The 25981-nt window shown below is 36.6% G+C and overlaps 2 protein-coding genes across 5 annotated transcripts in view; one reads left to right on the forward strand and one right to left on the reverse strand.

Annotated features, from left to right (window-relative positions):
• The first annotated feature begins 214 nt into the window (after positions 1-214).
• On the forward strand, positions 215-7400 carry LOC120512763 (vertebrate ancient opsin-like). Its single transcript, XM_039731452.1, is given in 6 exon segments — positions 215-575; positions 2040-2250; positions 2837-2954; positions 5249-5488; positions 6593-6766; positions 6768-7400. Coding segments are annotated over 6 exon segments (1128 nt in total). The 3' UTR covers positions 6792-7400.
• Positions 7401-15232: 7832 nt separating this feature from the next.
• CFAP46 (cilia and flagella associated protein 46) overlaps positions 15233-25981 on the reverse strand; it is a 70787-nt gene continuing 60038 nt past the window's right edge. For all 4 annotated transcript variants that reach the window (XM_039731446.1, XM_039731447.1, XM_039731445.1 and 1 more), the window contains 9 exons: positions 24819-24895; positions 24203-24263; positions 24067-24102; positions 22808-22910; positions 21498-21610; positions 19247-19328; positions 17227-17363; positions 16632-16718; positions 15233-15862 (listed from right to left, as the gene is read on the reverse strand). In XM_039731446.1, coding sequence (XP_039587380.1) covers positions 15726-15862; positions 16632-16718; positions 17227-17363; positions 19247-19328; positions 21498-21610; positions 22808-22910; positions 24067-24102; positions 24203-24263; positions 24819-24895 — 833 coding nt within the window. In that variant the 3' untranslated portion in view covers positions 15233-15725. The remainder of the gene's footprint in view (positions 15863-16631; positions 16719-17226; positions 17364-19246; positions 19329-21497; positions 21611-22807; positions 22911-24066; positions 24103-24202; positions 24264-24818; positions 24896-25981) is intronic.

Here is a 25981-nt window from a genome sequence, read left to right on the forward strand (position 1 = left end):
TCTAAGAGATATTCTTGCTAATCCTCTTCCCACTTCTACTCTGTAGCACTAAACATTCCTCCAACTGAAACATTTTTTCCTCGGTTATTATTGGAGAGCAGAAGGAGAAGTTTGTTCACACTTCTGTTGGAGAGAGCAAACATCTTCTTTTAATCCTGAATATTATTTGAAACTCCAATATTATATGATATTATTTTTGCTACTGAACAAAGTAATGGATGCATTCAGAGCATTTGAAAATGGGTCGCTCTTGCCCAGTTACTCTGCTTCTGCCAGATGGGATCCCTTCCGTCGTCCCTTGGACTCCATCCAGCCCTGGCAATTCAGGCTTCTGGCAGCAGTAATGTTGTTGGTGACCTCCCTGTCACTTGCTGAGAACCTGGCTGTAATCCTGGTAACTTTTAAGTTCAAGCAATTGAGACAACCTGTCAATTATATTATAGTCAATTTGTCTGTGGCTGATTTCCTGGTCTCACTGACTGGTGGTACCATCAGCTTTTTAACAAATCTAAAAGGTTATTTTTTTATGGGATACTGGGCTTGCGTATTGGAAGGATTTGCTGTCACATTTTTTGGTAAGCTTGATTTTGTTTGTAGTTGTATATTATTTTCCTTCAACTTCCTTCAACTTCCTTCAATGTATTCTATTGCAGCTTCCTAAATCACTGACTTTGCATGCCTTTCAATTCACTGGTAATTTCCCCTGTTACATATATTCTGTAGTGGAAAGTGAAAAATATATCTCTCTATCCCTGTCATATATGTGTACTGATCATTGAATATGTTTCACAGAATGAGGAAAAGCCTCCCAATATAATAGCAGCATTGTGGAGCTTATAGTAAAAAAATTTCAGGAAAAAAGTTCTTATGCATAGCTATTTTCAATATTTGTATTTGTGTGTGCAGATACACATAAATAAGAGAGAGAGAAAGAGAGTGACTGGCTGCCCATAAACTGTGGAAAATCTCAGGGCACAGAATATCTTGTGTTCTCTGTCTTCCAGAGGCTCTGAGGAGCAGGGACACACCTGTAACAGTCAGTCCGCACACCCAACATCTTTTTGTGATTTTTTTTCATGGCTTTGTTCACTTACTACAAAAAAAAATTAGAAGTACTCTAAGAGGAAAAATCCTCACTACACAATACCCCATGTAAATACATCTCTGCAGAGTAAATGGGATATTAGTTTAGAATGGGGGATTTACTCACTTGAGACAGACACTCATTCCTGTGTCCTGTCCCTGTCTCTGAAGCTGCATAAAGACAGCCAGTAATGCTTGTCCCTGCTCTAAATCACACAGTGCTGATCCTCAGCCTGTAAAGGAATCCCACAGCTGCTCTCTGCCTGTTCAAGTTAGACAGAGGGAATGTCGCTGAGGGACAATGCTTCTACATCAGTTTGTGGCATGTAAGCTGTGTCCTATGGAGAAAGATCAGGCTGTTTCAAGATTTTGGTGTCCCACCAGGTAACATGTGCCTAAACTGACAATTTGATGTTGCGGGCAGCTGTCTGCACGTTTGAGTTTTCTGATCGCGTGAAATAATTTTTGCAAAGATAATGTTTTGAACATTTTAGTTAATTACTTTGGATGCTACACATAATTTGCAGCTTTTCAGTGTAGAACTAAAAGTGCAAGTCCTAATCACTTAACTGGCCTGATTAGCTGCTTGGTTTTGTAGCCCTTTTACTGTAGACTGCCAAACTGGACAAACATTAAATTCTTATGCTCTTCATTAAATAATGCACATAAATTGCCCATCCTTTCATAACTTGTGTTCATAGAAAAGGTGACTGGTGTTGTGGGTAGTCAGAGTGTAACTGGCTGCCCAGAGTGGTTGTGGAATCTTCATCTCCAAAGATACTCAAAACCCAGCTGGACTTGGTCCTGAACAACCTACTAGATGGACAGTGCTTGAGGGGGAGTGATGACCTCCAGAGATGCTTTTCAAAACAAACAGTTCAGGGATTCTGTAATTTAGAATGGTGTTTGCTGTTCAGTGATCTACCCAAATTTGATGCTGTCTTCTCTTGCTATAGGCATTGTAGCTCTCTGGTCTCTTGCTCTGCTGGCTTTTGAGCGGTATGTTGTGATCTGCTGCCTGCCGAGAAATGCACGCTTGAGGGGGAAGCATGCAGCTCTAGGTATTGTCTTTGTGTGGAGTTTTTCCTTCATTTGGACCTTTCCACCAACAACTGGTTGGAGCAGTTACACTCCCAGTAAGATTGGAACTACTTGTGAGCCTAACTGGTAAGGCCACTCTCACAGAGGATGGTAAAAATATGAAACTTGTGGTTCAGGATGCCTCAGGGCCAGGAATTTAAAGGAAAGGGTTAAAGATTATGTAAATCTCTGAAAAAAAATCAGATGTAAAGAAAGTTGTAATAAAACTGATCAAAATTTTTCATGATCAGTTTCTAAAACAAAAATTTCTAAAGGTTGGAGCCTCCATCTCTAATGAAAATAATCACCCTAGACCTTGTGCTTTTTGTCAAGAGTCAAAGGGCAAAGAGATAGAGTGGACAACGCTCTGAGCCAGCTAGTCTGACCCCGTAGCTGGCTTTACTTGGGGCAGGAGGTTGGACTACATGTCCCTTCCCATGTAATCAGCCCCACAGTCCTTTCATACTGTGTCTATAGTTGTAGGATCCCTGGGCAGGGAAATGGCCCAGGGCTCCATCTGGGGATATGACTAGAGCTGCAAAGGGGGGCATGTTGAATAAAAACATTTGACAAAGATACTAGTGGCATATTTGAAAATAAAGATTAATATTCCTAGAAAATAATAAGAACACGTAATAGTAATACATACAGAGGTATTTTGTATTTTATACAGGTACTCAGGAGCTTATGCTGACCGTACATACATTATTACGTTCTTCACCACCTGTTTTATAGTACCCTTATTGGTGATTTTGGTATCCTATGGAAAACTGGTGTGGAAGTTAAAAAAGGTAAGAAGAAGCACCCATAAGAAAACTTTTAAAATTGTATGCATGTAAAAGTTTAGAATTACTGTGTTTGATTTTCTGTAAAGATCAGACATAAGCAGGTCAGATTTGCAGGCAGCAAACACACTCAGTTATATCCCTTATTATATAATTATCCTTACAAACAGAAATTCATGCTACAGTTAGAAATGGGGTTTTAGAGTGTGGAGTTCACATCACTTATCAGTACATCTCATTAGTCAAACATCATACAAGTGAAAGAATGTCTACCTAATAAATAAACAGAATGATCCAGTACTGCTTTATTCACAATTATGCTTCAATTCAGTGATATTTCATAAGACTCAGACCAGGCAAATTAGAATGCATCTTAAAATGACCGCAGTTGTAAATTTTAAGAGTGCTGCCTACTACTTAGTAATATGCTCAAAATAAGATGTAGCCTTTGCAAATAATGCCCTGCTGTTTAAGAAACAAAATATTAGATTGTCCAGGAATATTTTAATAACTTGAGAAAAGCTTTTGAATTTTCTTTAGTGGTTGTGTTGACCTGATCCAAAGGATAAGCTGCAAAATGTGATAAAGAAGACAATAGAACAGGAAAATTCCTATTTGGTCCAGGATTTGGGAACAAGATTCTGGGACAATATTGATATTTCTATTTACTACAAAGCTCTGAAAAGCCAGTACCTGTGACACTTTTTGTAAATCTATACTGAATTGCCATATGATTGTATCTCACAACTAAGCTCATTTTCAAAAATCTGACTACAATGAGCAGAGAGAGATCCAAGCACCAGAACCGGTGTCTTGATGTTCCCAACCATCCCTCTTCATGCATTTTGTCCCACCTTTGTCACAGTGCAGGATTGTTCCTGAGTGGAATAATCTGCCAGTTGTCAGTCCCAGTGCCCCCAGCTTTCCAATGCCAACTGTAGCTTTCACTGCAACATCAAAGTTGATCAGAGAAATTAATCTTTGGGAAAATAAAAAATTAGCAGTTTACCATAGAGGTAAATTATTGTGGCAGTATTCCTTTGTTTGGAAGATAAAGCATCAGTATGTTTTTCTTTACCAGTATTTAGAGAGAAAGGAAAAGTTATACGTGAAAAAAATACCAGACTGATATGAGACAAAGATGAAATCTTTGAAAGTGCAATAAAAGAGATTGTGTTCCTTTTTCAGGAGACTGCAATCTGCTGAAAGGGAAGCTGGGCCACTCTCTATGTAGGAACAGCATACATTAAAAAAATGCTATAGAAATCTCATATATTGGCAGGGACTATCTTATCATTACCAAACACAGCCTTTGTTAATGCCTAATAACTTGCAGTTATTGTAACAATTAATTATTGTTGTTGTTATTGTTGTTGATGTTGTTGGTATGTTTACATTTGGTAAAAACTGATGCAAATTACAACTTTCTACAGAGGTGAGGACATTGCCCTTCCTAGGAGGTGCATCTATACCTCTTTAAGCACAAACGTTGAATTCTCCCAGTGCAGTTCAAAAGTATTAGGGAAAATGTCTCCATAGAGTTCTAACATTACTGCAGGAAGTTAAAAGGCCACCTTATGCAAACAAATCTTATTTTATTAGAATGTAACATTGCAAGACATGGCATCAGGTTTTTCTGGAGCCATACAGAGTTATTATTTCTCATGTAAAATAGCATTTCATAACAGCGTCTTGTTTTGCTAAGTCATCAGAAACCAATCAGGGATGTTTCCCAGAAAGACACTGTTTGACATCAGCTAATTTCTGTGTGAACCTCTGCGCTTAAGATTCTTGCATGATCACTGAGGAAAAGAGGGAGAGCATCCCTACTAAATGCCCCAATCCCACTTTAATTCTGATATCATTAGTTCATAAATGCTCTTCTGGGGAGGGCCATAAAGCACCACTGAGCCAGACAGACTCCCCTGGTGTGCATTTGCCCCTAGGTGAGGAGGTTGCACAGCCTCAGCAGCATGCCAGACACCCAGCTGTCTGCAAAAGCTACATGGAATAGAAAGTGCTTTAATTTAGCTCAGTATCTCCTTATGACTCACCATGATGTTCTTCTTTTTCACTTTGACAATAAAAATATAAAGATTCTTAAGCAAAGGAACATTTACTAATGCTGGTGTATGGTAATTCGTGTCCTTCAGCAGTAGCTTTGGCACCCGTGCCTCTGTGCTGCTGCCCTTGGGAAGAGCAGGCCTTTCCTTCTAGCGTGGCAGCTAGACAGCTCACTAAAGTCACTGGATGGACACCTTGTTGTTTGTTTTCTAGAACCTTTTCTCTTTTCTTAAAAGGTGTCAGATGCACAAGGCAGGCTGGGAACTACCAGGAGACCTGAAAGACAAGTGACTAGAATGGTTGTTTTTATGATCATTGCCTTTCTAATCTGCTGGATGCCATACGCTACCTTTTCCATCCTAGTCACTGCATATCCCTCCATTGAGCTGAATCCTTGTCTGGCAGCACTTCCGGCCTTCTTTTCCAAAACAGCTACTGTTTATAATCCAATTATTTATGTCTTTATGAACAAACAGGTACTGTATGCTCTGAGTGTCTCTAACACTCATATTTTGCTATTTTGTCTTGCTTTATAATGAATTATTTCTACCTACATATGTGTTAGCTAACAAGCATTACAATATCCAGCATTTAGAATGAAAAAAATAATTTGCCTGGTGGAAGATAGTGTAAAACTCTGAGCATTATTGAAATATAAATGCTAATAATCATTAGGTTTAGATATTATAAAGGAAAATCAGCCCTTAGAAACATGAGTTAGCTTTCTGCATGAAAATTATCGTCTCAAGACTGTCCCAATATATTTCAATAATTCTTTAAGAACACAACACCATTAAGTTGATCTTGAGGTGGGGTGCACATTTTCAAAGCTTGAATCTGTCTTGGGGCAATGAGGCATTTGTGGTTTATGTGCAGAGGGGTAGAAGTATTGCACATGCCCATTTAGCAGAGAGCTTTTTTCTCTGGAACGAGGGCAGAGGATTGGATGCAGAAAAAAAGACTTGACATGGGGATGAACCAGCATGCTGTGTGCTCACTGTGATAACAGACATGATAATAAACATGGGCAGATTTCTGCAACGAATGCAGCAACTGAGTGGTGGCACCAAGCCAATAAATTAAATAAAGAAAAACAGTTAAGTGACTGTTAAATAAAAAATGTTGAATCTATTTATCCAGTCCTGCAGAGAGAGCTGTTGCTTGTCTCACATCCTGTGTACAGCACCCTGATCTCCCACATCACATGTAGATGTGTGCTACACTTTACCCTGTTTGTGGATGAAACAATAAAAACCCATCTTTGAGGAGCCAGGAATTTAGTATATGAAAGCATGGGTCTGGAGAAATGACCAATCATGTCCATTAGATATGATTACCTAGAAGCACAAAAATTATTTTCTAGATTAAGATTGACTCTTTTCAGAACATAGTTAGTTTTTAGGTTTAGAGTTCTTCGTGGTGGCATAGGCAAATCTATTTTATAGGGTTATTTCTTTATATTCCCAACTGATTCATGAGAGAATTTCCAAGACTTTTAGATAATATACAGATTGATGTATAGAATAATTTTTACATTTCTTATGTGTTTTTACTGATCTCCTGTTTTTTCACCTTTTTAGTTCAGGCAGTGTCTGATTCAATTGTTCAGTTGCAGTGCCATAGGAATTGCAGAGTCCAACATGAACCTGACTTCAGAGAGAGCAGCGCCAACCCAGGACAGAAGAGGCAGAGAGATGGCCCCCATGGCAGTTCATAGCACCATTTCTAAGAGGAAAACTGAGCATGAACGCAGAAGCCGACAACCTTTGGCCCTTTTGACAGCTTCAGAAAACAAAATGTGTCCCATGTAGAGTAGGAGACGGGATCATTAATACAATGCTACAGTGTATTTCATTGTTACAGTCACCAAATATAAAGATTTGTTGTCACTGGGAAAGGACATTGTGGTCCTGTGGACATGAGCTTTTGAGGTCCCAGGCTCCTCAGGGCCTGTAAGAGCTGCTTGGCTCTATGGGTGCAGTCAAACACCCAGCCATAAGGTGAGTCCCTTCCTCCACTGCATTTCTCTTCCCAATCCACAGCCAACTTGCAGCCCACCGCTGTGTGTCTCTCTGCCTCCACTCCTTAAGTGCCTGTTTCTGCTTAAGTCACATCCTCACTGCTTTAGTTGGGCTGCTGATTCCAGAATAAATTATTAACTTGTTACTACATCTCCACTTTCAGAAACAAGGACTATAACACAGATACTGCTTCTGTAAACAGTGAAAACTAATGGAAATTCCCAGCTTTCCATGTCTGTATTCCATCTCATATTTAATTCGCACAGTGAAGTGCAGCAATATATGTAGCTTTAGTGGAATGTCACTTGCACATGAAAAGTCAAACCAGGTTATGAGTGTAATAAAGACAGACTTCTGTTTTACAGAGTGTTGGGGATCATTGTATGAAGTGTTGCTAAGAACTAAGCTTGTGCTAAGGCACATTGGAATTTTAATCCTATATAAAATCCATCTTTAATTGAATGTATTTTAGGAGAAAAGGCAAAGGCTGACTGTATTTAAATGCTTTAGGATGGAAAACCATTATTTCTAGAAAAGACATTAGAACAATGCCAGCTGGAATAATTGTTGCTCCATAATGGTATAGAAGAAGCTACACTAGCTCCATCCTGTATGGGCCTTAGCTATAGAAATATGATATGGAATGAATCATCCATGGTTCAGTTTTACTTCCAAAAAATAGAATTATTTTACACAGAATACAGAAATTTTGTTTCTATCAGGTTTTTTTTTCCTGCTTTCTCTTAAGTTAATGTTTGAAAAACTATATTGCCTTGAAAAAGAGTGGGACTACCTGAGACACCTGTGCTCAAAGCTAGTCCCTAAGCAGTACCTTGCTGACTTGGAAGTCAAGAACCATTCCTGCAGCAGCTGGAGATGCTGGAGAGTCAGGAAAAGGTAATACAGACATCCAGCACAAAGCATATCCTGAAACGCTGGTATGTTGCAGAGACTGGTTTGAGTATGACTCGTGAGAAGGTGAGCTGTAGCTGCCTGCTGGGTGGAAGGACAGGCATGGAGCATGTCCCTGAGCCACTCTGGCCTTGGCTGTCTGTTCCTGCCCCTCACAGCACTCACACCATGGACAGTCATGCTCTTCGTTTTGTATCTCACAAAAGCCCTTTGGACCTTTTCTACAAGGTGTCCTTTGCAGAAGAGGAGAGGTTAGGAAGCATCAGATCCTTTTCTGATTAGAAGGATGTTCAGATTCTGTTGCCCTGATTTCATTTTGGGATGGTAAGATCCAAAGAGAGGAGTTAGACTACAAATAAAATCATGAGCTGCACATGTGAAAACTCACTGCAAAAGACTGTACACTTTTCCTATTCATCTCACAAAATTTCCTGAGGTGACTGCCTTTTAGAGTGTAATTTTGGCTTGAACTTCTGCAGGGCTCAATCCTAAACATCCTTATTCTGACAGGGACATTCTTTAATCCTGTCTTATCTGTAGCAGAACAATGAACAAATGTATATGCCTTTTTAAAATGTTTTGGAAATACTGTGAGATAGGAAGAGTATGGTATTCAGTTATTAATTGTGCAGCTTTTTGTGCTCATTAGTCCGTTAAAACAGACAGATATGATTTGAAAGTGAAAATTCTTGCATTTAAGACTCTGATTTTCTCTTTCAAGGATATATTGACCTAGGTTAATCACAAGTTAATGGTATTACATATATTAAATCATGAAGAATTGGCAGAAGTGCTAGTGTTTAATTAAAAGCAACAGAATTATTTTATCTCTGGAGAAGGTGAGGATATGTAAAGTATCACTCTGTAGTACAAAATAAAGCAACAATAATAAAGTAATTATAAAGAAAAAAACAATGTAAAAATGCATGGAAATTATGTAAAAATGTATGGAAAGCAGTAGAAAACAGCAAGCTGTCTCTGTACCCATCTCTGATAGAAGCAAAGAATAATAGAATCAATGGGTATTTTCATCTTAAAACGTCTTCAGTAATGCTTTTTGGGAGGCGGAGGATACCCTTTTTCCTACTTACTTTCCAGAAAGTACATTTTAAAAAGTGTGAACACCTTGATACATTGTCATGGTGGGCCAACCAGAAGAGTATCAGCCTGGGAGCAAAATAGGATCTAGGTTAAGTCTTTCAATATAACAAAATAATTGGTTTTTTTGAACTACAAACAAAACTAGGGGTTCAGAGATGTGCACAGTGATTAAAGGGACACATTTTTGCAGTATGTGGTAAGAGCATGACATGAACATTTGAGCATGGGGGAAAATATCCAAAATAGTTTTCAAAAATAATTTCAGTAAGGCATAAAATACTGAGGTTCGAAAGTACATTGTGCAAGTTATTTTTCATAGCCTCAAATTTAGAAAAAGGATACATTTTAAAGGTCATAAGATCAGCTCACCTCATCACTTACTTGCAGGTATGATGGTGAAAGCTCAGACACTGAATGTCTTTACAAACTTTACAAAATGTTCGTGTTCTTGCTTTGACAACAAACAACACAGCTTCTCTGGGGCTTCCTTACTGCTTTTGGAAGATACAAATGTCTTAACATACAGATTTTGTTTCTCCTAAAACCACATGTACTGCAGAGCACTGCTGGAGGAGTTCTTTTTCAAAGTGCAATGGCATGGAGAGGGGCAGAGATCGTTATTGAAGATAAGCTCTACCAGAAGTTCACCATAAACCAGATTATTCCATCATAGCTCTGATGCGAATTAGCTTCTAAATAATCTATTTGTATCTCATTATAAACAGATAAATTAATGTAACATTATAAAGCATTTATTTCCATTCATTTCTTCACTGTGTTCAGAGCAACACCTCCAAAATAAAACACTTCTAATATTTTCCCTCTGGTTGCTTACCTGCAGATCTGACATCCCACTCAGAGGAGACTCCTTCCCCCAACAAATGCACTTGGAAAGGAGAGAAGGGTTTAACAGTGAGATGAGGAAATGCACTTGGAAAGGAGAGAAGGGTTTAACAGTGAGATGAGGTCCAAGCCTAAGCAGGTTCAGCATTCACATATGTTTAGAGTGTCCATGATGTTCCTCCATCACTATTCCAGCCTGCATGTTCCCACAGATATACACAAGGCAGACCTATTTGACATATTTGTTCACAGTCTAGCTAGAGGAATAATATGCATATTATATGGTAAGAACATTTTTGTTTAATTATGACCTCAGTGAAAATGATTATCCAAGAAAACAGAGTCATGAGCATTAACAATAATTCTCATCTCAATTATTGAGAAGTATAATTTTAAATGATTGGTGAAGAGAAGATTCCTAGAAAATTTATGATAATGTTCTTTATTATAATACTTAATATTATAGATTGTACTATTTTTTCTCTTTATTACTTTATATTAAAGTCTCTTTCCTTTCCTATGTCACAAATAGTTAAAAATCTGTACGAGAATTTAGGGGCCTTTCAGCAATTTGGCACACCAGTTATATCTCAACTATTATCTAGCTGCATCAAGATATTAATGTAGTCATCTCTCTTTAGTCTCAATGAATTACTATAAAAATGTCAAACAATTAGATTATATTGGCCAACACAGCCCTGTTTGATTAAGTACAGATGTAGGCAATATGTCCCTTGAATCACACTGATGAAGAAGCAAAGGTTTGTGGAATTCCAGTGCAAATTTATTTCAATGTGCATCCCACTTCAGATCCTAATGCCATCTTGCAATACTAATAACCAAAAAATGATAAGTAGGTATTTGCAGATGAAATAAATGTCATTCAAGAGAAATACCAGTGAACTCTGTTGGAGGAGAAAAAACTGAAAACTATAAAACCAGCACAGAGGCCAGTGTGCTGGTGCAAACACAGATACTGCCCAAGGGCACAGATGTGACTATATCAAAGGAGCAAAACAAATATTTCCTTTACTTGTGGGAATAGTAGTGCTTAAATTCTGTTTCTGCTGGTATATGCTGGTATATGTAGTATATGCTTTTGTGTCAGGAAGACAACCAGTGTGTAAGTACTTGATAGCAATACCTGGTTACAAATATCTCAGGGTTGGCTTCTGTGCCATTCTGGCGGTCACTAGGACTGTGTCTTCCTTTTTCTGCTACACAAACTGTGCATCCAGTTGCACATGCAGGCCCATCATGGAGTGGAAAGGGACAAATCCTTACAGATTAAATACCTCTCAATTATCTGGTGCCCACACAGATCACAAGTGATGAAAAGCTAAAGCTGTGCTGTTATAACTTAAAAGCTGGAAACAGCTTCTGTTCCATATATGATAAATATTCAGAAGGTAGTTATGTCAGTGATGTTTTGCTGCAGCAGACACACCACAAGCAAAGCATACTGGCAGTGTATCTCCATGGTGAAATCTGCCTCAGCTGGAAGAAGTCTGCTCCCACTCTATGCCTGCACCTCGGTATCCATGTGTACCTGAGCTTCTTGAGCAGCAATGCAGGAGAAAGCATGCACCTGCGTTTTTAGTGACAGTGACAGGATTACTTGCTAATCATCAGGAAAAAAAAATGGCCCAGAGAGGCTCAGATGCAGAATGACAAGGTAGGAACTCCATGTCAGTACCATGCATAGTGATCTATGCAATTGAGCTGCTGCCTCACTGTCGCGATTAACCAAAGTACAGGTGGTCATCTACGTACCTCAGCTGTAGCGTTCTCCATACTCTGTTTTTACTCTGTAACCTACTTCAACAGTTACAGGCTCAGATAAATTCTGAGGACATGACAGAACTGCAAATATTTCTGAAAACCATGTTTTTGTTCCTTTAAAAAATCTTAGTTAATTCTCTCCTGGTGTATTGACAGGTAATTAATATACATCAGCGGGAGAACAGATTGTTCTGGCTGCTTCTACGATGCTGAGAACTCCAGCAGACAAGCCCATTATGACCAGAATGAAGGTCAAGATGTCTGCTCTGAGCAGATGTTTTCATCACAAACTTGTTTCCCTACATTCTTCTTCCAGGATATTGCAGATTATAGGTCTTAACTGTAATTCCACTGTCACTCTTCTCTCATCAAAATCACTTTGTACTTAAGAGGTTGTTCTCAAAGCCACTGCCTGTATTTTTCCAAATGAACACTTCTGTCTACCTTATGAAACTGTTCTCCCTTACTGATAGATTATGAGCATGTCTTCATTTCACTAATCAAAACACATTGGGAGCACTGATCTCTTTCTTAAAATTTTGGCATCAAAAAGAAGACAGCGAAGAGTAGTGTGGACATTGTTGCTGTGATATAAATTTGATCTACTACCCAGTATCCAGTCAGATAATAAAACACCTGTATTACATAATGTTTTCACACAGAAGCCAGTACAGTTTATGATTGTCAAGGAAAATTACCATCTGCACTTCTGAAAAACTCAGGTTTGTTTTGGTTTTTTCTTTGCTTTCTGGACCTCTCCCTGAACTTCTTTCACAATTGACATACTTGGGCAAAAATTAAGAAAAAAACCACTCAAAATTAAAAATAATTTTAGACAATAATGAATCTGATTCTTTCATTTACTTCACTGTTATTATCTGCAGCTTATCTCAGTGTATCTATAGCATAGATAATTTATGCCAACTTGGAATTGTGAAATTGTTGATTATGGTTATGGTAGGCCTGTAAAAACCAGAAGTCATAACCATCCACCTTGCTAAGAAATGTATGACATTAACTTTAATTTGTTTAAGAAAATTAAGTCATCAAAAAAGCCAGAACAATATAAAAATATTTTTAGATATCTTTTCAGGAAATAAACACAAATCTTAATAAGTGCAGCCCTGATTTCTGGAAAAGCTGTACATCTTTGTAAACATCTAGTTTCTCCTAACAATTTCAAATGCTAAACATCAAGTATGAGACTATCAAGAAAAATGACAAGTCATGAACATTCAGTTACTGGAAAGGATGTTCTACTCAAGCTCAGTACTGACTCACTTTCAATTTAATCTTGACAGTTTTCACCCTCTTCTGCCATCAAGTGTGAGGATGAAGCGCTTTATGAAACAAAGAGAAAATAAATCACAGTAATTATTCAGTGACAAAGAAATACCTTCCTAAATATTTCCCATAGTATAGGAAACTGTCACAAAACACCCTTTTAATTTCTTATACCTTCCTAGCCCAAAATATTGGCCTTTACTTCTGAAAGGGGCCCTTATTTTGTTGCTTTCAACTGTTTGAACTCAGCACTGACTTCAAGCACTCATTTGGCAGAGGAAGAAAACATTTTTCATAGATAGACTATTGCATTTACGATGTTTATTTTAGTATATTTAAAAGTATACATACATATAATAGGTATCAAGATTCATATTTCAGGGAATATTAGAATTGATATTTTATCCAGCAATATTGCTAACATTCCATACTGCGTTTTTATAAAAATGCCATTAAGTGATCTAAAATTGTTCCTTTTGAGTAAGTTGTAAGTAACCATAAGCCTTAAGTAGCCATCTGGAAAGCTGCAATATATTAAATATGTTTCCTCTCTTATTCTGAAGTGAAGACTGTTGTGCCTGCTACTTTTGAAAATGCTACTACTTTCATGAAAGACCCCTCATGCTCTTCTATTACTGGCTGAGAAGTATTCCATCAATTTATCACCTGAGTTCCAATCTGGGTCTTCCAACAACCAGAAAATATTCCAGGGTACATAGGCATGCCTTCAATTTTAACTTGACCACATCTCTGAAACCCATGCTGATAATCTGTCACTATGTCCACATGAAGACACTGCATTTGGAGGCTTGAATTAATACCCAGGAAAGACTTTAAGGGATGAGAGATTTCCTGGTGACTTTACAGCGATGAGCTGGTCTTTCATCCACATGCAAGAGAAGAAAGGATTTACACTCATATAGGATGGTTGAATTCCCTCTGATACCCTATTTTGGGAGAGCTTCCAGGTCAGACGGTGCCAAAGCACAGGTTGGAAGGCTTAAAAGGTTGTAAAATCACTAAATTAGTGTTCAAACTCAAGGTGAATGGTCTTAAATAATTATGGGAATGATCTCACCACATTCAAATCTGTTCTAAGTTCCCTGCCTACAAACACCTGCAGCAGCAGCTGCTCTGTTTTGGAGTCTGCTCCACTGCATCCCTTTGCAAAGCAGGGACAGCAGCCTTGCTGACAGGGCCAGCCACGGCACCTCTGTGGAGAGAGACACACATGTGGCATGAAATCCTTGAATGACTGCTTAAGGAAGTATAATTTTAAAGAGGTTACACCAGGGACTAATGACAGAGCTTTTTTTTTTTTTGTTTCATCATTTTGTAGCAAACTTGCTGAAGCTTTTTACTGCAGACTATTTAGAACCACACACTTTTCTTGGACAGCCATGTACAACTCAAATTATGTTTTTGTCCTAGAATATCATTAATAAATTCAACATGATTTTTTCTTCCTCACATTTTTCAGATTACATAAATTTTAGCTGACCAATTCTTTTCAGGCTCAAATATATTATGAAATGTCATTTCTGTTATAAAAGCTAATTGATAGTGTGATTTGTTATGTTGCTGAGACATAATTCAGAAAGTTATTTTAAAGCCCTTGATACATGGAATAGCACTAACTGCTTAATATTTCTTGTATGAATGAATACAGTGCATGGGAATGATGTAGTGCCACGTAGATGAAATATTTTCAGAAGCTCTTATTCTTGTTGTTTGGGCTTGTGCCAATGTCATTTGACAAGAGAACTCATACGTCCTAAGGTGTATCTACTGTAATTTATTTCTGGGTCATTAGTTGGTAGGATTTTTTTCCTCCAGGTTGCTGAACAATATATAATATTGTAAAAATTAAGAGTTCATAGTCAAATAAATGAATATTTTATAATTATTTTAAAAATCAGATAAGTATTTTAAATTTTAAAATATTTTAATATTTTTATTTAATTAAAACAATTTACTGATTAATAGAATAGAAATAATTTTTCACTCTTGTGAAAGTCCAGATGGAGACTGCATCTAGTTCAGGAGTCCCCAGTAAAAAAACGAGTCCAGAGGAGGCCCTGGAGCTGCTCTGAGAGCTGGAGCAGCTCAGCTCTGGGACAGGCTGGGAGAGCTGGGGGGCTCACCTGGAGAGCAGCAGCTCCAGGGAGAGCTCAGAGCCCTGCCAGGGCCTGAAGGGGCTCCAGGAGAGCTGCAGAGGGACTGGGGACAAGGATGGAGGGACAGGACACAGGCAATGGCTCCCACTGCCAGAGGGCAGGGATGGATGGGAGATTGGGAGTTAGGAATTTTGTTGGAAATGTTATTAAAGAAAAACACAGGAAAATAAAGAAAGCAAAAATTATTAACCTTTTTATTTAACATGAATTTGTTTTCTACCTCCACATAAAAAGATCAGTTCATTCAGAATAAGGTTGTTTGGTAAATTTTCTAGCTATACTTCTGATGAATTGTCCATGTGAAAATAAAATACATCAAGGAAATGTTTTTCCAAATGGAAGCACTGACGTTGCACTGACATTTCAATTCCATTCAGGCATCAAGCCACTTTTTTTTACAATATGTTGGTCCTTACCAAATTTTTAAAGGATTCACTAAGTTAAAAAAACCTTAGAGCACTAACTGAAATTTCTGCACGATATATTCTATTTTCCTGACATTCTAGTATCAAACTGTTTAGATCTGAAACAGCAATATGTACATTTTCTTAATCTCACCTCTCCTTAGATCAGCATGAAAAGATTGACACAAATTACTTCAGAATTATGTTGGGTAAACCATAGAGGACACAATTAAAAAACGATGGATGACTTGCAGGAGGATCTGAGGAAGTGCAAACAGTCTGCTCTTCTATTTCGTCTCCAGGAGAGCTGTGAGAATCTGCTTCTACTATAAAAATGTATTAAAAACCATTGTTATTTCCGAATATGACTAAATATAAGAATGCTGTAAGTGCTATCATTTAACACATCCTCTCTTTGATTAATATTTGTGGTTCTTTAACATTCTTTAAAAAATATTAACTGTCACTATATTGAAGAAGCATTTTCTGAAAAAGAAAAACAGAAAACTAGGAAATATTTCTGATCTGAGCTCTTTCTTCAATTCTATGACAGTTCAAGCTATAAATAAAATTTATTTTATTAAACCTTATTTTAAAAGGTAAGTCCTGTGCATGGAAAAATAGCAGTACAATTTTACAGACAATATATTAGAAATTGTTTTACTCAGAAATTCTTCCCCTCTCTCCAACAAGATGCCAGGTATTTCTTATGTCTAGTATGCCGTGTACAATGCAGACTGTCTAAAATCACTGCAGATCCTACTGATCTTTTTGGAGTTATAATCCCATACCATTTTTATTGTCTATGCTGTGCTCCTGATTTGCATTGTTAGTAACACCACCTTATTTGTTCAATGGAGAAAAAAATTTAGCTTTTGGTCAGCTATGTCAAAGCCTCCCCAAATTTTATTTATATAAAATATAGCTACTCCAATTATGATATTGTATCTTCTGACTCCCAGCTCTTTTAAGAAGTTTCAGAGAAAATTGTAACAGCTCATCTGTAAGGTTTCACTTACACGTGTGAACTATCTATCTAAAGTCTCTAGTTAGTGTTTATAGCCAGGCTTTCATACTAAGTCTTTTAATTCTTACCTTTAATGGAATCCCTTTTCCTGTGACTTCTACTTTTCTGAAGAACATGAACTGTCTGCCCAGTTGTTTTACCAAAGCTTAGCAAATCTGGAAAGAAATGTTAGTTTCTGTGAGTTTTTAATGAAAATTTTGAAAAACAAGAAAATATCAACCACACAGCCTGGTGCTTTCACCATGAAATGGTGAAAACCATGAAATGTTTTTTCATTTAAAACTTAATGAAGAAGGATATCGTTACAGATTTAAGCAATGCATCTGTGCAGATGTAAGTTACATCCAGGGGATTTTTTCCCCATAGTTCATGTAACTACAGATGGCCATGTCATGGGGCAGTGCGTCTCACCATACAAATCCTATTCTTTCATATGACCATAAACAAACACCCCCAAATCTGTTTTAAGTAGGTTAGTGTTCTGTGTGAAAGATCAACCTGTCAACCACATGGTGGGTCCTGCATGCAGTTCACCTCCTAGGGAAACTGCAGCAGAGTTTGGTAAGGAGCAAAGAAAGAAGAGACAGGAGACAGGCCCTGAGCACACACACACGAGAGTCTGGAGCAATACACACACCAGCTAAGGCAAGCACAAACACTCACTCTCAAACAAGGTCTCCAGCCTTTCTGCATTCTCCTCCAAGTTTGTGTACCACTGGGTGGCTATTATAGAACCAACACCTGTAAGGCTTAGAAGCATTGCTGTCTCTGTTGGTCTCTCTAGAGCAATACGTAGACAACTAAAGAAGATCAGAATTATTAGATCAATAAAAGAAAAATGTACATAATAGATAAAAATATAACTAAATATACAATGTCTTTTGATAGAAGGAGAAAGAATGTCAGAGTGCATTTTCTTTTATGCCGATCATCAGGTGCTTTCCAAGATTCATATGTCACTTTGAATTTAATACAATGAATTCAGGTAATCTTCTCTCAACATTTTTTAATTATGCAATTTTACCATGGGATTTACTCTGTTGTCATATTATTGTAGATCTGGACATCTTTGGAAATCTGAAAGGAGTAGTAAGACCCTAACATTTACAAAACACTGCAGAATACCTTTTATAAGACAGTAAAAAAATTGAGAATCAGGTGTGAAAAGACATGTTTAGACATAAAATATTGCAGGAACGGAAGCCTTGTTCTTTGTCATAAGTGTGGTGTTGATTCGAAGGCTTAAAAGCAAATCACATGCAATGGGTGATTTGAGTTTTTACTGCTGAATATTTCAGTAAGCATCTTCAGCAAAATTATTTTAGTTATAAAAGGGGAGTGATACTCTTAAGGTTGAAACTGCAGCAAATAGAAGGTTGCAGTTTGGTTTTATTCAGACCTGCTTTTTCTAGTAACTTTATCAAAAGATGATAATGAAAGTTTTCTGCAATCTTTTGGGGAGATGCTATCTGATTGTCTATGGAGTTTATGTGACCCATTTTTAAAATTAATGTTATTCTCAATTTTCAGGAAGCTTTTGGACTTAGACATGTAACTCTTATTGATAAATTCACTAAACTGTTGAACTGAGACTTCAAAATTTTTGAGTTTGAAAAACTAGTTTAAGGAATTGTGTTTCGGTTTACTTTAGGAAATGGCTGTTTGGGATCAAAAAGGATATAAAAATACCATGAGTTTGTTTATACAGTCACATATCTGCATATTTCCATATGTAGATATGTGTATAACCTATTTTACAGACAACTAGATTTACCTTATGCATTGTTGCACTAATTAAAAAGTATTTTTTAGAGGTTTTTTTCTATTTCTTTTTTATGGAATGAATAATTAGAAAAGTCAAGAGATACTTATGTCCATAGGATGTGCTTTGCTCAGTTGCTGCCCAGGCACGGTGCTGGCTCAGCCTCAAGTGCCTTTCTGCAGGGCTGCTCTCCGGCTGTCCCTCTCCAGATCTACACTTGTGTCCAGCATTACTTTGTCGCCAGTGAAGAGTCTGTCATTTGCTCTTGCTAAATTTAATGTCACTGTCAACTGCCCAATGCTCCAATCTATCTACATCCCTCTGCAAGGTGTCTCGTCCCTCAAGAGTATAATCAGGTTTTCTGAAAAATCAGCATGGTCTAAATAATTAATAAATAAAATTAGGACACTGTGGCACCTGTCAAGAATTTATAATGGACATGCAATAAAAGAATGTAAACTCTACCACCTGCCAACTTAAAAGCAATGAAAATACTGAAATGCTTTTCAAGATTAAAAACCCCTGCAATTAATATTAAAAATTCTGAACCATTTATTTTACATGTTATAATAATTTTTAAAATAAAAATCTGATTGTTAAATTTTTCCATTATGAACCCTCAGAAGTTTATCTGTCAAAGGAAAATTTTATATATTCAATTGGAACATTTTGAGAATCTTGTTCTCAGACTTGTGAGGTATACATAATGTAGCAAGGTTTCTGTGTCATATTTTCTTATCATTGCCTTCTAACAGAGCTTTCATCCTATTTAGTCCTTTATAATAGTCCTTTATAGTCCTTCTTTATAAAGAAGCTCTTTTTCTTGCAGAAGTAAAGGATAATATTCACAACTCAAAATTTTAACTTTCATTTGAAATAATCTACTTTATTATGGACTTTACTGAAATTGACTTTACCTACCTTTTGTGGGAATCAGAGTTTGCAATTCTTTGGTAACTTTGCTGTGATCTTACCAGATCAAGAAGAATCACCAAACGGCATTCTAGAAAAAAATATAGCAATGGTGTTTGCACTGATAATAACACCCACCATAATAATTTAAGTAAATCAGGCCTTTTGTAAATTAATTACTTTCTTGAACACAGTCTAAACCACTAGTATAAAATCCACATATTTAAGCTGCAATTGTCAAGTATTATGTAAAAGTACCCTAATAGTAATGCTACATTATTTCATGTAATTTTGCTACATTTTTCCATAGTGTTTTGCAGGGTTTTTTTCCCTATGCCACATTAGCATAATTGGCAAGGAAGTCCACATGCCATCCTACTACAGTCAATGACCTGTGTGACCCAACTGTGTAGTTATGAACTCTTGGAAGAGTTTATGGTATACAGGCATAGAAATTTTTTTGCACTACAGCTCCTCTCCACAACTTACAACCAAGTTACATCCCTAACATGCTTTATTCTCCTTAAAAGTCTCCAGTGAAACAACTCAGAATCCTCTCAGAATTGAAAGGTTTTGCCTTCTGTTTCATTTGTTGTAGCTTAAATCTGTTACTTATTCTCCTATCCCAAGCAGATGAGAAGGAAATTACTTCTCTGCCTGGAAAGTCTTTGACACACTTAAAACTTCTATCATATCTCCTCTCAATACGTCAATCTCTTCTCTGAAAGCATGTTTTAAATGCATATAAACATATCAATGCATACATGTTTATTAATAAAACTAAGCACAAAATCTGTAGTGCAGCCTTTTGACCACTCCCAATGGTCTCCAGCAGTAACTTTTTCCCATGTGGTTGATATTTTTCTCCAGCTAAGACCTTCAGAATACTATGTAGAATGGGAAATTATTTCACACAGCTTGCATGTGACACTCCTGCACAGCTACCCCTATACAGACCTTGGGGGTTTTTTAACACTAGCAAGGGTACGTTGTTTAATTTGTGATCAATCTCTTGATCACAAGAGATCTGCTCTGTAACTCTGCCCCTTAAGCAGTCATACCTTAACCTATTAATGATCAACTGGTTATTTTCCCTGAAGTATAATATCTCTCACTAGATTTTCCCAAATACACCCCACATAAAGCAAGGTTAATTTGTAATCATAATCTTGCATTTCAGGATTTGCTAAACCACTGCATTCTCTTTGTCAGCCTGGTCTCATGCTCAGATTTAGCAATTATATATTTTATTTCATCATGTAAATGGCCAATCCGAATACTTCATAATATTTGGTCTAGGTTAGAACTTTCAGAAATCTCAGACAGAATTAATCCTGACATATTTTAAGAGTAGGAAAAAGGGTAAGGTTTAACAACTTTCCAAAAGTTGCCATACCAGTAAATATCTGGTCTATGGCTATCTGAAACACCATCTTGAGATATGATCCATCAATACAGAGAAAACATATTTTCTTATTTCTTGTATTATTCACATATAGATATTTAAATCACTTTTAAAATCAAAGCTTCATGAAGAAGCTTCCTGTTGCTCTACAGGGCTTCACAATCTGATGTGTACTGTCCTCACTTTCACATGCCAACACAATATAGCTACCCTGACAAATTCAGCACAACTCTGACATCAAGACTCTTCCAGTTGTGCAAGGAAAACTGTAGGAGAAATGAAGATTGTTAATCTTAAAAATCAGTCCTGAATCTAAGCCTTATGCCACAACAGAAAGACTAATTAGTTGTGAAGAAACAGATACAAAATACTCTCTACAGAGGGTACAGACACCATACAGAGTCTACAAATGCTCTGTAATATCAGAGTAATCCTTCAGCATTAACCTAGCCATGATGGACAATTCTTGCTTGCCTCAGCAGAGACTTAGGAATTTTGGCACTTGAAGTGGCACTGCAGAGGTTGTTCTTACCATTAAAAAATACCTTGCAACCAATAATAAATTCCAAAGAAAATGAGATGGTTTACTGAGAAAACCATTACATATTGACTTAATTTTTGAAACCTAAGAAATTCCAACACATGGAAGAGAAGAAGCTTATTTGTGAGGATTTACAACAAAGCTGTGCAACAGAATAAAACCTACATAATACAAAGGTTCTCTGACTAAAAACCCTGGATCTAGAAAAAAAGCCCTTAATTGCCAACATTAATATTGTGGTAATGATACAATAGGACACATCTAGGAATAAAAGTTGGTGTAATTAAAAATATTTCTCAATTTGCTTATCTTACTTGGCATGTTCATAGCAACCAACCAATTAAGCAACACATGAGACATGAATCTCTCCATCCCATAGAAGAGAAATGCACTACAGTTTGTCAGCAGTTGTTCCCATTCAGATTGGCTGAAAGTAAGGAAGAAGGAAGACAGTAAGTTGCATTCATGTTACTCTTTTACAAGCACACTGTGCAGAAATCATCCATAGCAAACAGGTCAGTGCTATTTACTCCAGAAATAATTATAACAAAAGTCAGCATGCAAAGCAAGAAAATAAACATGGCTGCAGAATTCTGTGAGAAATGTAATAACTCATATGGATTATTAATACTATGCTCTTGTATTAAAATGATTACTCAGTAACATCTCATAGTGAGCAAGAGGCATAGTGTATTTTTAGATAAATATCATCCTCTCCATCAAAACCCCAAAATTTAAGAAAATCATCACTGTATGTTTTATACAGCTTTAAAATACGGTCTTTGTCTAACATTCCAAAGGAACAGTCACGTATGTACCCACCAGGACATGAGCAATTAGTTTTTAAAAAGAGGTGTGGATAATCAGGCCAGCTGGCAGCAAAAAGAGCAATTTGGTAATAATGATCTTTGCCATTTTTATGAAAAAATAGTAGAGTACCCGCTCAGTGGTATTAACTAAGAACACAAAATTCCAAAGGACTGACTGCTGAACTAGCAGTTAGGAAGGAAGGTCCAGTGATGGCCATGTTGTCTCATAGGGCTTGTCACTGTTCAACCTCTTGAGATTCCTTTTACTCCCCCCATGGCTATGATCTTTAAAGTATTTCTATAAAGAACAAAGTGTGTTTATGAGTAGACTCCATAAAACGGTAGTAGCTTCATGATCAATGTTTGAAATTGGAAACTGTGTGCTAGACTTTCACTACTCTGCTTCTGAAATCTGCGCTCCCATTTACAGCTGGCTGAAGGTGCATGGAGATACTATGGTTTTATGACTTGAATTTACAAACAATTATGAGCAAAGCCAGAAATTACACTTCTGCTCACATATGTGTATTCATCAATGACTGCACCAGAAGATTTTCTATCAAAATTAGATTATTTACATATACAGCAACTCTGACAAAACCAGCTTGGTTAAATCACTTCGCAGCACTCTATTTCAGATCCCTAAAACATTCTGTCTACAAACCTAGATCTGTGTTTGATGCAACAACAATTGTTTGCTATGTGTTTATCAGCTCAGCATGTGACCCTATTTTATGAACAAAGTCTCTGAAAATAGGCACAATTTTAAACAAGAAATATGGATAAAACAAGAAAGCAGATGGAATATTACACACCTTGGAGCACACATATTGCCAATGACACCTTCCCACTGCACTGCAAATCGGTGATGGTATTTTTCTAGTATTTCCTGTATTTTTCGGGAAGGACTTGAAGCTTCTGTAACAACAGAATTTCATCATAATGAATGTAACATACTACAAACTACTTTGGGCAATCTCAATTTCAATAACTTTAAAATGACACTATCATATTTATGGGGTTTTAAGTCATCATTAGATTTCATGGTTTTTGAACCCTAAGTCTGGATTTTAAAATTAAAACAATTGTGACATTTTCAGAATAAAACTGGGATGCCCATTTGAAAAGTGTCTTTTATAATGAACCAGGATTATTTGGTGGACAGGTTGAGAACACAAAGAAAAAATTTTAGCTATCCTGAAAAAAAGGTAAAGAATTGAAAACCGGTACTGCTCATACAGTTCTATTGCACAGGCTAAGAGAAAACTTAAGTGGGTGGATAAACTAACTGTGTTTCCAGAGTCCTGATTTCAGGAACCAAGACTCCAAAATCACCTCTTCTCTCCAAGGACATTGCACATTTAATGATAAAAATTTTTCTCCTTTTGACTACATTTTCATACTAGTATAAGTTAAAAGATATGCTCTAGAGTCAGATATTGAGCACATGAACTGTTTTATATTGATCTGCTGTGAAGGAGAACTGCAAACACATAGAGACATGCTCTGTTATGCTACTGATTGTTCTGTAGCTTCTTTTGCATGGTGTTTAGACTTAGTAATTATTTCAACACCTGAAGGCAGCCAACAAGACAGATGGAGAAAGACTATTTACAAGAACGCATAGTGACAGGACAAGGGTGAATGGCTTCACACTGAAACATAGTTGTTTTAGGTTAGATATCAGGAAGGAATTGTTCCTGGCAGGGTGGGCAGGCTGTGGCTGCCCCTGGATCCCTGGCAGTGCCCAAGGCCAGGCTGGACACTGGGGCTGGAGCACCTGGGACAGGGGAAGGTGTCGCTGCCATGGCAGGGAATGGAATGAGATGAGCCTAAAGGTCCCTTCCAACCCAAATGAGTCTGTCTTTCTGGAGCTAAAAAAACCCCTTCATTAACTATTAGTTGTGCTGTTTCACAGATGCACCACATACAGGTGATAAGCTGTGCTGTTCTGATGAAAAAGAATGCTTTTTTGCCAACACCTTGATGTCACGACTTCTGCTATTTTTTGGTACAAAACAATTCTAAATTCCATGGGTAGATTGTGAATAAAATATTATTTGACATATATTACCTGATTCTCTTCCTTCATTATAAGGGTCCACAATATCTGATAAGCAGTTAATCACAAACAAATGTATTCAAACAACAAAACAACAAAACAAGGAAATGTAGCTGATACACTTAACCAATAGATTGTGAAAGGATACATTTTAAATTACGTGTATCAACAGGCAAGCAATTAGAAGGCAGATCACGATTAACTGGTGCCTACAATTAAAATAATACATATTCTCTTACATGTTAAAGTTTCAATTAAATACTAACAGTATTGCATTATTTGTGTCAAACAAATAAGAGAAAGACATGTCAAAAAATTAACAAACTTTTGAATCTGGTTTTAAAAGCATCATGGTATTCAATTGTCAGTGGAAATTAATAAACTATTCTGCATTAGCTACAATGCATATACATATATTACACATATGCAGATGTGTGCACACATATATAGATATATATGGAAATATAAATATAGATTTATAAAAACATATGTAATCACTATATAAAATACAATATTTTGTTGAAGAAATTATTTTCAGTAACTTTAAGCAGCTTCCTTTTTGGGTTATTAAATATGTCCACTTATTTCAAAGAAAAAAACCCCTTGGAAAATCAGCAGGAAGCAAGATTCTTATGGTCTTATGAGATTATGAGACATTCACTCCACTTCAGAATTCTAGCACACATAATGAGCTTCTATGCAACCCACTTTCACACTTTTCTATGCAAGTTCTCTGGTTATTTACAAAAATGTGGAAAGTTCACCATTTGGACATTCTTTTTCTGATGAGCTTTTGTGGTTTTTTCTTTAGATGTTTCAACTTTTTTTTTAAATTCGGTTTCTGTGAAAATGAAACGAAAAAAAATTAATGTATAGGCAGTTTTAGCAAATAAATGTCCTTGAAGGACTGTAAATATTTAATATCATTAAGTAGTAGTAGTAATAGTACTACTAGCAGTAATAATAAAATTAATAACAAGAACAGATTAAAATAAAAATATAAAAATTCATTTCAAAGGACAGCAAGGTAAGGATATTACCCAAGACTTCTTGCCTAAAAATAAAGGCTTTAAAGTGAAAAACAAGGAGGAGATGTGATCCCTTAGACATTAAATGCTTCATTACACTTCCAATTTTGGATAGAGTTGAACAGTGATCATCAAAGAACTTGCAAAGTAATTTACCATATCTATTAATTGTTGATGTTAATGTAATAACTGAAGTTTCTGTGGGACGCACATAGGTTTAAAGGAAAAAGGAAGTTTCGTATTTGAACTGGATTTTTTCTTTCTTTAAGGGAATTTTAAAAAGCACAGAAAACTGTCTTATGATTCTCACTGTATATATGATTGTCACTCAGAGTACATCTCAGCCAGTTATTACTGAGTGCCCTGGAAGTTCATGGAAGCTTGAGATGATATTGCTCATGTTTCCTCATTCACTGGCCTCTGTCATAATTAAAAGAACAGAGACTTTTCAACTATGCTTCCTCTCATTTATCTACTTCAAAAATTATGCAACCATAAGTTCCACTCTGAAAAAGGGAAAAACAGAAATAGAAAAAACCCTACACATTCTAAAATTTGTATTTCTGAAAGGCCTGTAATAGTATGTAAACTGAAAATATGCTAATCTCAGACTACTTACAATTCTTTCCCTTGAGAAAGGAGGAGTGAAATGGAAAAACAGAACAGGTTATACTGGAGGCTAAATATTACTAACTATTTAAGATATGGACACAATACAAGAACCTCTCTCGAACACCATACTTTCATGGTACAGAATGAGATTTTCTATACTTGGACCAACTAGTTTTAATAATTTTATGTGGTTTTCTATACATATGAATAAAATTGCAGCTTAAAATTTTTAACTGTATTAATAGAAGCTATCTTTGATTCATATAAAAATGGCTCAGTGCCTGCAT

This window comes from Passer montanus, unplaced genomic scaffold (genome assembly GCF_014805655.1).
Source record: "Passer montanus isolate IOZ18808 unplaced genomic scaffold, ASM1480565v1 scaffold77, whole genome shotgun sequence".
NCBI lineage: Eukaryota > Metazoa > Chordata > Aves > Passeriformes > Passeridae > Passer > Passer montanus.